We start from the raw sequence: 11,758 nt of genomic DNA on the forward strand, positions 1-11,758 counted from the left end.
TAGGAAGGTCATCCACTTCCAAAGACAGCTCATTTTGCCGTTGCAAACTATAGGACTGGGTGTTCCTGATCGTGTTTTAAGCTCCCCGTCCCCTGATAGTTCCTGTTCTGATTGCCTTACCCATGCTGCAGTCTTATGTAGACAAATGATGAATCAAAGTTGTCTCACCATATCGCCTGCTTGTCATTTTGAGTGCGCCTTTTAGGATTCGTACTCAGCTCGGGGAACCCGAATTTTATCAATGAGCGGCGCGGAGAAATTAAAACCGTTGCCATGGTCTCTGCGTTGCTTAGCATCCAGTTCAGCGGTTCCCGACTCTCGATCTTTCGCAAACCAAATTTTGACGGAAGGCGCTTTGATGGACTTCGGCAGAGTGACTCTGGAGGAGATTATCTGAGAGTCTTGGCTTTTGCCACACAAAGGTCTAGAGACATCTAATGTCATTCCTGTCGTTATTCTTGAGAATATATTTTTGTCAACTGCGCCTGTCTTTGCTGGGAATCGCTTGCGATGCAAGCACGGGCCAAATGGAAGCAAGGCTCCGAATGCTTTCCCAACAAGACATTCATTAAAACCGTAAGGGCCTCAAGAGATACAGCGTGGCGTAGGAGTTCAGAGAACTGGACTAGTGGGGGGAGAGACCTGGGTTCAAATCCTCCTTGCCAAGAACCACGGGGAATGGATTGTGAGGGTACGGTGCAGGAGGCGGGAAACCTGGACTTCTTGGAGGAGGCATGGGTTTTAAAAAGTACACGTCTTCCTTTTAAAAACGTATTTTCAAAACATTTGATTTAAATTATTTTAAAATTCTGCTTTTCCGTCTGTTATCCTCTCCCTCCATTCATGCCTCTTCTCCATTTTTTAAACTGAACGTTGTTTTTTAATGAAATGTTGCATTTTACGAGGGGCCGTGGCTCAGTGGTAGAGCATCTGCTTGGCATGCAGAAGGGTCCCAGGTTCAGTCCCCGGCATCTCTAGTTAAAGGGACCAGGCAAGTAGATGATGTGAAAGACCTCTGCCTGAGACCCTGGAGAGCCACTGCCGGTCTGAGCAGACAATACTGGCTTTGATGGACCAAGGGTCTGATTCAGCATAAGGCAGCTTCATGTGTTCATGTGAACATGGCAAGCTGCTTAGAGATATGCCAGGCAAAAAGCCAGATACAGTCTTATTGAGTCCATTTTTATCTCACCCTTTCCTCCAAGGAGCGCAGGATGGCTTACAAAATCCTTCTGCCCCCCTCTGCATCCTCACAACAACTCAGTAAGGTAGGTAAGTTACCTGACTGGCACAAATTCAGACAGTGGGGAGGGCTGGGCAGGAATAGTAACCTCGGCCTCTTCGCTCTAACTGCTGTGCCATACTGTCTCTCGAAAGCTAAGCTGGGTAGGTTCTTGGAAGGGAGACATCCAAGGAAGACTCTGCAGAGGAAGGCAATTGCAAACCCCCTTTCCTTAATCGCTTGCTTTGACAACTCCCCTGGGGGGTCACTATAAGTCGGCTGCGACTTGACGGCGCTTTATACACACACAAATAAAGTAGAAAACCCACCAGACGTTCTTATGGGAAGCGCAGAGTAATACCCACTGGCAACTGTGACAGAGTGAAAGCTATACCAGTCCCTCGCGATTGAAAACGGAGATCCGCGTCGCCTTGTCCGTTCTGACACTTTGCACTTGCGCTCAGGCTTGCGGGCTCCTTTCCGCGGCTTCGAGACGGCAGCCGCGAGGGTTTTGAGAACTAAATCTAACTCGTCGTTACCTTTTTCTCTTGGGGGCTGCTGAGTCCACGAAGGTGCTTCTCACCTGGTCAGAGTATCGATCCCTCTAGCTCACCAACCGTTCTCCAAGGTCTCAGACGGGTAAAGATAGATCCTTCTCAGCCCCACAATCCTTTACCTGGAGACTGGAGCCCTTCTGCATGCAGAGGTATACTCTTCCACCAGCCCATGGCAACCTCCAGTTGCAACCATGCTCAAAGTCTGACATCCAACTTTGTTTCAGTAAGACATGTCAATCATTGTTTGGGGCTTTCCTCATTAGATGGCAAATCTGGAAACTGACAGCTTTTAGCACTGCATTTAATAGGAACCTGGGCCTTGGCATAGCGGGGTTTTGCTTTAGGGCATTTGGAACGACTCCCTCAGCTGATGCGAAGACACACACCGTAGGAATTATCCGCAGCATCTGATGCGTTTTCTCAACATGATTTTAAAGCCCTTAAAACCGTACATGGGAAAACTCTGTTTTGCCTTCCGTCGAGTGTATGAATCTGTTTCTAAGCAGATTTCCTAGCTAAGAGCAGCCTTAAGTGTTGCTAATAAAATGCACAAATGTCAATAGCATCCAGGTGCAACTGAGAGCGATCTGATCTCATACCTAAATTGGCATTCGGGAAGCAGCGGCGTTGGGTTGGAAAGCAGGAGCTGGCCCTCTGCTGGCCTCTCTTAGGATGGCTACCCAGTTAGCTGCTTTCGCTGCACTCCAATCAGGTCCCATTAAGGAATCTGTTTTCCTACTACGGCAAAGCCCGTTCTATTCTGTATGAGTGTTAAGTGCCGTCAAATCGCTTCCGACTCACAGCGACCCTATTAATCAATGTCCTCCAAAATGTCCTATCCTTGACAGCCTTGCTCAGATCTTGCAAACTCTCTTGTTGGGTCTTCCTCTTTTCCTGCTGCCCTCAATTTCTCCCAACACGACTGTCTTTTCCAGTGACTCTTGTCTTCTCATGTGACCAAAATACGGCAGCCTCAGTTGAGTCATAGAATCATAGAATAGAATCATAGAGTTGGAAGGGACCACCTGGGTCATCTAGTCCAACCCCCTGCACAATGCAGGAATTTCACAGCTACCTAGTCATTTTAGCTTCGAGCGTCAGTTCAGGCTTGATTTGATCTATAACCCACTGATTTGTTTGGTTTTTTGGAAGTCCAGGGTCCATTCTATTCTAAGACAAACTAAAAGAGTGTGGAACTGTCCTCCATATAAGGGGAAGACCCCCCACACACACACACACACACAGAGAGAGAGACAACTCATTGGAAAAAGAAAAGCAGCAAAGCAAAGTATCTCAAGCCCTTTGCCTGCTCTACAGGTTTCCTATTTGCAGGACTCTGAAACAATGGAGAGGCATTTTGAACACATGAACACATGAAGCTGCCTTATGCTGAATCAGACCCTTGGTCCATCCAAGTCAGTATTGCCTACTCAGACCGGCAGCAGCTCTCCAGGGTCTCAGGCAGGGGTCTTTCACATCACCTACTCACCTAGTCCCTTTAACTGGAGATGCCGGGGACTGAACCTGCGACCTTCTGCATGCCAAGCAGATGCTCTATCACTGAGCCACGGCCCCTCTCCATGGCTCTCCAGGGTCTCAGGCAGAGAGGTCTTTCACATCACCTACTTGCCCTAGTCCCTTTAACTGGAGATGCCGGGGATTGAATCCGGGACCCTTCTGAATACCAAGCAGATGCTCTACCACTGAGCCATGGCCCCCTCGTAAAATGCAACATTTCATTAAATAAAGAACCACCTTTCAGTTTTTAAAAAAGAAGAAGAGGCATGAATGGAGGGAGAGGATAACAGACGGAAAAGCAGAATTTTGAAATAATTTAAATCAAATGTTTTAAAATGCATGAAAATACGTTTTTAAAAAGAAGTGTTTATGCCATTAAAGGTTTATGGGAAGAAAAAAAAAAGAAGTGTACTTTTTAAACCCATGCCGTCTCCAAGAAGATGCCGGGGATTGAACCCGGGACCCATCTACATGCCAAGCAGAGGCTCTACCACTGAGCCACAGAAACCCCCCCCCCCGCCGGCAGTCTTGACGTGGTACAGTCCATTCTCATCCTTCAGCATCCCTTTAGACCAGGGATGGGGAACCTCAGGCCCGGGGGCCGTATGCGGCCCCCGAGGACATTTTTTGAGGCCCTCGGGAGCTCTGGGGCCCTGCTGCGGAGGCGGGGCACAGGGCGGCCCTCCCCGAGGGTGTTCCTGGGGCCGCGGCTTACAGGGGCACTGGGGCACCCTTTGGACCTCCTCTCACCAACTGTCGGCTGTTGGTCGGCGAGAGGAGAGGGGAGGGATGCTTCCCCCAAGGCTGCCTGCAGGAATGCCGCGGCACATTGTAAGCCCCTCTCGCTGCCTGTCGGCTGCTGAGCAGTGAGAGGAAGGGGGGGAAGGAGGCCAGCGGCTCCCGGCGGCAGAGCATGCATGTGGGAGCCGATCGGGCTTTGAGAGGGGGGCTTTTGTGGACTCTGTGGGGGGGGGGGAGAGCATGGAGACTGGGGTCTGGTCGCGTGGGGCTCTGTGCGCCATCGTGTGTGTGTGTGTGTGTGGGCGGGGGAAGTGGGGAGACTGGGGCCCAGTGGCGCGGGGCCGGCGTGTGTGTGTGTGTGGGGGGGAGGCTTTTCTCTCTTTTCTTCCTCTTTTTCTGTCACTCTTTCTCCTTTCTTTCCCTCTCTTTCTCCCTCTTTTTCTGTCACTCTTTCTCCTTTCTTTCCCTCTCTTTCTCCCTCTTTTTCTGTCACTCTTTCTCCTTTCTTTCCCTCTCTTTCTCCCTCTTTTTCTGTCACTCTTTCTCCTTTCTTTCCCTCTCTTTCTCCCTCTTTTTCTGTCACTCTTTCTCCTTTCTTTCCCTCTCTTTCTCCCTCTTTTTCTGTCACTCTTTCTCCTTTCTTTCCCTCTCTTTCTCCCTCTTTTTCTGTCACTCTTTCTCCTTTCTTTCCCTCTCTTTCTCCCTCTTTTTCTGTCACTCTTTCTCCTTTCTTTCCCTCTCTTTCTCCCTCTTTTTCTGTCACTCTTCTCCTTTCGTTCCCTCTCTTTCTCCCTCTTTTTCTGTCACTCTTTCTCCTTTCTTTCCCTCTCTTTCTCCCTCTTTTTCTGTCACTCTTTCTCCTTTCTTTCCCTCTCTTTCTCCCTCTTTTTCTGTCACTCTTTCTCCTTTCTTCCCTCTCTTTCTCCCTCTTTTTCTGTCACTCTTTCTCCTTTCTTTCCCTCTCTTTCTCCCTCTTTTTCTGTCACTCTTTCTCCTTTCTTTCCCTCTCTTTCTCCCTCTTTTTCTGTCACTCTTTCTCCTTTCTTTCCCTCTCTTTCTCCCTCTTTTTCTGTCACTCTTTCTCCTTTCGTTCCCTCTCTTTCTCCCTCTTTTTCTGTCACTCTTTCTCCTTTCGTTCCCTCTCTTTCTCCCTCTTTTTCTGTCACTCTTTCTCCTTTCTTTCCCTCTCTTTCTCCCTCTTTTTCTGTCACTCTTTCTCCTTTCTTTCCCTCTCTTTCTCCCTCTTTTTCTGTCACTCTTTCTCCTTTCGTTCCCTCTCTTTCTCCCTCTTTTTCTGTCACTCTTTCTCCTTTCGTTCCCTCTCTTTCTCCCTCTTTTTCTGTCACTCTTTCTCCTTTCTTTCCTCTCTTTCTCCCTCTTTTTCTGTCACTCCTTCTCCTTTCTTTCCCTCTCTTTCTCCCTCTTTTTCTGTCACTCTTTCTCCTTTCTTTCCCTCTCTTTCTCCCTCTTTTTCTGTCACTCTTTCTCCTTTCGTTCCCTCTCTTTCTCCCTCTTTTTCTGTCACTCTTTCTCCTTTCGTTCCCTCTCTTTCTCCCTCTTTTTCTGTCACTCTTTCTCCTTTCTTTCCTCTCTTTCTCCCTCTTTTTCTGTCACTCTTTCTCCTTTCTTTCCCTCTCTTTCTCCCTCTTTTTCTGTCGCTCTTTCTCCTTTCTTTCCCTCTCTTTCTCCTCTTTTTCTGTCGCTCTTTCTCCTTTCTTTCCCTCTCTTTCTCCCTCTTTTTCTGTCACTCTTCTCCTTTCTTTCCCTCTCTTTCTCCCTCTTTTTCTGTCACTCTTTCTCCTTTCATTCCCTCTCTTTCTCCCTCTTTTTCTGTCACTCTTTCTCCTTTCGTTCCCTCTCTTTCTCCCCTCTTTTTCTGTCACTCTTTCTCCTTTCTTTCCCTCTCTTTCTCCCTCTTTTTCTGTCACTCTTTCTCCTTTCTTTCCCTCTCTTTCTCCCTCTTTTTCTGTCACTCTTTCTCCTTTCGTTCCCTCTCTTTCTCCCTCTTTTTCTGTCACTCTTTCTCCTTTCGTTCCCTCTCTTTCTCCCTCTTTTTCTGTCACTCTTTCTCCTTTCTTTCCCTCTCTTTCTCCCTCTTTTTCTGTCACTCTTTCTCCTTTCTTTCCCTCTCTTTCTCCCTCTTTTTCTGTCACTCTTTCTCCTTTCGTTCCCTCTCTTTCTCCCTCTTTTTCTGTCACTCTTTCTCCTTTCGTTCCCTCTCTTTCTCCCTCTTTTTCTGTCACTCTTTCTCCTTTCGTTCCCTCTCTTTCTCCCTCTTTTTCTGTCACTCTTTCTCCTTTCTTTCCCTCTCTTTCTCCCTCTTTTTCTGTCACTCTTTCTCCTTTCGTTCCCTCTCTTTCTCCCTCTTTTTCTGTCACTCTTTCTCCTTTCGTTCCCTCTCTTTCTCCCTCTTTTTCTGTCACTCTTTCTCCTTTCTTTCCCTCTCTTTCTCCCTCTTTTTCTGTCACTCTTTCTCCTTTCTTTCCCTCTCTTTCTCCCTCTTTTTCTGTCACTCTTTCTCCTTTCTTTCCCTCTCTTTCTCCTCTTTTTCTGTCACTCTTTCTCCTTTCGTTCCCTCTCTTTCTCCCTCTTTTTCTGTCACTCTTTCTCCTTTCTTTCCCTCTCTTTCTCCCTCTTTTCTGTCACTCTTTCTCCTTTCTTTCCCTCTCTTTCTCCCTCTTTTTCTGTCACTCTTTCTCCTTTCTTTCCCTCTCTTTCTCCCTCTTTTTCTGTCGCTCTTTCTCCTTTCTTTCCCTCTCTTTCTCCCTCTTTTTCTGTCGCTCTTTCTCCTTTCTTTCCCTCTCTTTCTCCCTCTTTTTCTGTCACTCTTTCTCCTTTCTTTCCCTCTCTTTCTCCCTCTTTTTCTGTCACTCTTTCTCCTTTCGTTCCCTCTCTTTCTCCCTCTTTTTCTGTCACTCTTTCTCCTTTCGTTCCCTCTCTTTCTCCCTCTTTTTCTGTCACTCTTTCTCCTTTCGTTCCCTCTCTTTCTCCCTCTTTTTCTGTCACTCTTTCTCCTTTCTTTCCCTCTCTTTCTCCCTCTTTTTCTGTCACTCTTTCTCCTTTCTTTCCCTCTCTTTCTCCCTCTTTTTCTGTCACTCTTTCTCCTTTCTTTCCCTCTCTTTCTCCCTCTTTTTCTGTCACTCTTTCTCCTTTCTTTCCCTCTCTTTCTCCCTCTTTTTCTGTCACTCTTTCTCCTTTCTTTCCCTCTCTTTCTCCCTCTTTTTCTGTCACTCTTTCTCCTTTCGTTCCCTCTCTTTCTCCCTCTTTTTCTGTCACTCTTTCTCCTTTCGTTCCCTCTCTTTCTCCCTCTTTTTCTGTCACTCTTTCTCCTTTCTTTCCCTCTCTTTCTCCCTCTTTTTCTGTCACTCTTTCTCCTTTCGTTCCCTCTCTTTCTCCCTCTTTTTCTGTCACTCTTTCTCCTTTCGTTCCCTCTCTTTCTCCCTCTTTTTCTGTCACTCTTTCTCCTTTCGTTCCCTCTCTTTCTCCCTCTTTTTCTGTCACTCTTTCTCCTTTCTTTCCCTCTCTTTCTCCCTCTTTTTCTGTCACTCTTTCTCCTTTCTTTCCCTCTCTTTCTCCCTCTTTTTCTGTCACTCTTTCTCCTTTCGTTCCCTCTCTTTCTCCCTCTTTTTCTGTCACTCTTTCTCCTTTCGTTCCCTCTCTTTCTCCCTCTTTTTCTTCACTCTTTCTCCTTTCTTTCCCTCTCTTTCTCCCTCTTTTTCTGTCACTCTTTCTCCTTTCTTTCCCTCTCTTTCTCCTCTTTTTCTGTCACTCTTTCTCCTTTCTTTCCCTCTCTTTCTCCCTCTTTTTCTGTCACTCTTTCTCCTTTCTTTCCCTCTCTTTCTCCCTCTTTTTCTGTCACTCTTTCTCCTTTCGTTCCCTCTCTTTCTCCCTCTTTTTCTGTCACTCTTTCTCCTTTCTTTCCCTCTCTTTCTCCCTCTTTTTCTGTCACTCTTTCTCCTTTCTTTCCCTCTCTTTCTCCCTCTTTTTCTGTCGCTCTTTCTCCTTTCTTTCCCTCTCTTTCTCCCTCTTTTTCTGTCAGCTCTTTCTCCTTTCTTTCCCTCTCTTTCTCCCTCTTTTTCTGTCACTCTTTCTCCTTTCTTTCCCTCTCTTTCTCCCTCTTTTTCTGTCACTCTTTCTCCTTTCGTTCCCTCTCTTTCTCCCTCTTTTTCTGTCACTCTTTCTCCTTTCGTTCCCTCTCTTTCTCCCTCTTTTTCTGTCACTCTTTCTCCTTTCGTTCCCTCTCTTTCTCCCTCTTTTTCTGTCACTCTTTCTCCTTCTTTCCCTCTCTTTCTCCCTCTTTTTCTGTCACTCTTTCTCCTTTCGTTCCCTCTCTTTCTCCCTCTTTTTCTGTCACTCTTTCTCCTTCTTTCCCTCTCTTTCTCCCTCTTTTTCTGTCACTCTTTCTCCTTTCTTTCCCTCTCTTTCTCCCTCTTTTTCTGTCACTCTTTCTCCTTTCTTTCCCTCTCTTTCTCCCTCTTTTTCTGTCACTCTTTCTCCTTTCTTTCCCTCTCTTTCTCCCTCTTTTTCTGTCACTCTTTCTCCTTTCGTTCCCTCTCTTTCTCCCTCTTTTTCTGTCACTCTTTCTCCTTTCTTTCCTCTCTTTCTCCCTCTTTTTCTGTCACTCTTTCTCCTTTCTTTCCCTCTCTTTCTCCCTCTTTTTCTGTCACTCTTTCTCCTTTCGTTCCCTCTCTTTCTCCCTCTTTTTCTGTCACTCTTTCTCCTTTCTTTCCCTCTCTTTCTCCCTCTTTTTCTGTCACTCTTTCTCCTTTCTTTCCCTCTCTTTCTCCCTCTTTTTCTGTCACTCTTTCTCCTTTCTTTCCCTCTCTTTCTCCCTCTTTTTCTGTCACTCTTTCTCCTTTCTTTCCCTCTCTTTCTCCCTCTTTTTCTGTCACTCTTTCTCCTTTCTTTCCCTCTCTTTCTCCCTCTTTTTCTGTCACTCTTTCTCCTTTCTTTCCCTCTCTTTCTCCCTCTTTTCTGTCACTCTTTCTCCTTTCTTTCCCTCTCTTTCTCCTCTTTTTCTGTCACTCTTTCTCCTTTCTTTCCCTCTCTTTCTCCCTCTTTTTCTGTCACTCTTTCTCCTTTCTTTCCCTCTCTTTCTCCCTCTTTTTCTGTCACTCTTTCTCCTTTCGTTCCCTCTCTTTCTCCCTCTTTTTCTGTCACTCTTTCTCCTTTCTTTCCCTCTCTTTCTCCCTCTTTTTCTGTCACTCTTTCTCCTTTCTTTCCCTCTCTTTCTCCCTCTTTTTCTGTCACTCTTTCTCCTTTCTTTCCCTCTCTTTCTCCCTCTTTTTCTGTCACTCTTTCTCCTTTCTTTCCCTCTCTTTCTTCCTCTTTTTCTGTCACTCTTTCTCCTTTCTTTCCCTCTCTTTCTCCCTCTTTTTCTGTCACTCTTTCTCCTTTCTTTCCCTCTCTTTCTCCCTCTTTTTCTGTCACTCTTTCTCCTTTCGTTCCCTCTCTTTCTCCCTCTTTTTCTGTCACTCTTTCTCCTTTCTTTCCCTCTCTTTCTCCCTCTTTTTCTGTCACTCTTTCTCCTTTCTTTCCCTCTCTTTCTCCCTCTTTTTCTGTCACTCTTTCTCCTTTCTTTCCCTCTCTTTCTCCCTCTTTTTCTGTCACTCTTTCTCCTTTCTTTCCCTCTCTTTCTCCCTCTTTTTCTGTCACTCTTTCTCCTTTCTTTCCCTCTCTTTCTCCCTCTTTTTCTGTCACTCTTTCTCCTTTCTTTCCCTCTCTTTCTCCCTCTTTTTCTGTCACTCTTTCTCCTTTCGTTCCCTCTCTTTCTCCCTCTTTTTCTGTCACTCTTTCTCCTTTCTTTCCCTCTCTTTCTCCCTCTTTTTCTGTCACTCTTTCTCCTTTCTTTCCCTCTCTTTCTCCCTCTTTTTCTGTCACTCTTTCTCCTTTCGTTCCCTCTCTTTCTCCCTCTTTTTCTGTCACTCTTTCTCCTTTCTTTCCCTCTCTTTCTCCCTCTTTTCTGTCACTCTTTCTCCTTTCTTTCCCTCTCTTTCTCCCTCTTTTTCTGTCACTCTTTCTCCTTTCGTTCCCTCTCTTTCTCCCTCTTTTTCTGTCACTCTTTCTCCTTTCTTTCCCTCTCTTTCTCCTCTTTTTCTGTCACTCTTTCTCCTTTCGTTCCCTCTCTTTCTCCCTCTTTTTCTGTCACTCTTTCTCCTTTCGTTCCCTCTCTTTCTCCCTCTTTTTCTGTCACTCTTTCTCCTTTCGTTCCCTCTCTTTCTCCCTCTTTTTCTGTCACTCTTTCTCCTTTCTTTCCCTCTCTTTCTCCCTCTTTTTCTGTCACTCTTTCTCCTTTCTTTCCCTCTCTTTCTCCCTCTTTTTCTGTCACTCTTTCTCCTTTCTTTCCCTCTCTTTCTCCCTCTTTTTCTGTCACTCTTTCTCCTTTCTTTCCCTCTCTTTCTCCCTCTTTTTCTGTCACTCTTTCTCCTTTCTTTCCCTCTCTTTCTCCCTCTTTTTCTGTCACTCTTTCTCCTTTCTTTCCCTCTCTTTCTCCCTCTTTTTCTGTCACTCTTTCTCCTTTCGTTCCCTCTCTTTCTCCCTCTTTTTCTGTCACTCTTTCTCCTTTCTTTCCCTCTCTTTCTCCCTCTTTTTCTGTCACTCTTTCTCCTTTCTTTCCCTCTCTTTCTCCCTCTTTTTCTGTCACTCTTTCTCCTTTCGTTCCTCTCTTTCTCCCTCTTTTTCTGTCACTCTTTCTCCTTTCTTTCCCTCTCTTTCTCCCTCTTTTTCTGTCACTCTTTCTCCTTTCGTTCCCTCTCTTTCTCCCTCTTTTTCTGTCACTCTTTCTCCTTTCTTTCCCTCTCTTTCTCCCTCTTTTTCTGTCACTCTTTCTCCTTTCGTTCCCTCTCTTTCTCCCTCTTTTTCTGTCACTCTTTCTCCTTTCGTTCCCTCTCTTTCTCCCTCTTTTTCTGTCACTCTTTCTCCTTTCGTTCCCTCTCTTTCTCCCTCTTTTTCTGTCACTCTTTCTCCTTTCTTTCCCTCTCTTTCTCCCTCTTTTTCTGTCACTCTTTCTCCTTTCTTTCCCTCTCTTTCTCCCTCTTTTTCTGTCACTCTTTCTCCTTTCTTTCCCTCTCTTTCTCCCTCTTTTTCTGTCACTCTTTCTCCTTTCTTTCCCTCTCTTTCTCCCTCTTTTTCTGTCACTCTTTCTCCTTTCTTTCCCTCTCTTTCTCCCTCTTTTTCTGTCACTCTTTCTCCTTTCGTTCCCTCTCTTTCTCCCTCTTTTTCTGTCACTCTTTCTCCTTTCTTTCCCTCTCTTTCTCCCTCTTTTTCTGTCACTCTTTCTCCTTTCGTTCCCTCTCTTTCTCCCTCTTTTTCTGTCACTCTTTCTCCTTTCTTTCCCTCTCTTTCTCCCCTCTTTTTCTGTCACTCTTTCTCCTTTCTTTCCCTCTCTTTCTCCCTCTTTTTCTGTCACTCTTTCTCCTTTCTTTCCCTCTCTTTCTCCCTCTTTTTCTGTCACTCTTTCTCCTTTCTTTCCCTCTCTTTCTCCCTCTTTTTCTGTCACTCTTTCTCCTTTCTTTCCCTCTCTTTCTCCCTCTTTTTCTGTCACTCTTTCTCTCCTTTCTTTCCCTCTCTTTCTCCCTCTTTTTCTGTCACTCTTTCTCCTTTCGTTCCCTCTCTTTCTCCCTCTTTTTCTGTCACTCTTTCTCCTTTCTTTCCCTCTCTTTCTCCCTCTCTTTCTCTCGTCACTACTTTCTCCTTTTTCGTTCCCTCTCCTTTCTCACCA

At 45.7% G+C, this 11,758-nt stretch overlaps 1 protein-coding gene across 1 annotated transcript in view; it reads left to right on the forward strand.

Moving 5' to 3' along the window:
* The first annotated feature begins 273 nt into the window (after positions 1-273).
* The window catches only part of TEDC2 (tubulin epsilon and delta complex 2), a 23,727-nt gene continuing 12,242 nt past the window's right edge, over positions 274-11,758 (forward strand). Inside the window, exon 1 of the mRNA XM_056866571.1 lies at positions 274-422. Within this exon, the coding sequence (XP_056722549.1) occupies positions 274-422 (149 nt within the window). The remainder of the gene's footprint in view (positions 423-11,758) is intronic.

This window comes from Euleptes europaea, chromosome 21 (genome assembly GCF_029931775.1).
Source record: "Euleptes europaea isolate rEulEur1 chromosome 21, rEulEur1.hap1, whole genome shotgun sequence".
Taxonomy (NCBI): domain Eukaryota; kingdom Metazoa; phylum Chordata; class Lepidosauria; order Squamata; family Sphaerodactylidae; genus Euleptes; species Euleptes europaea.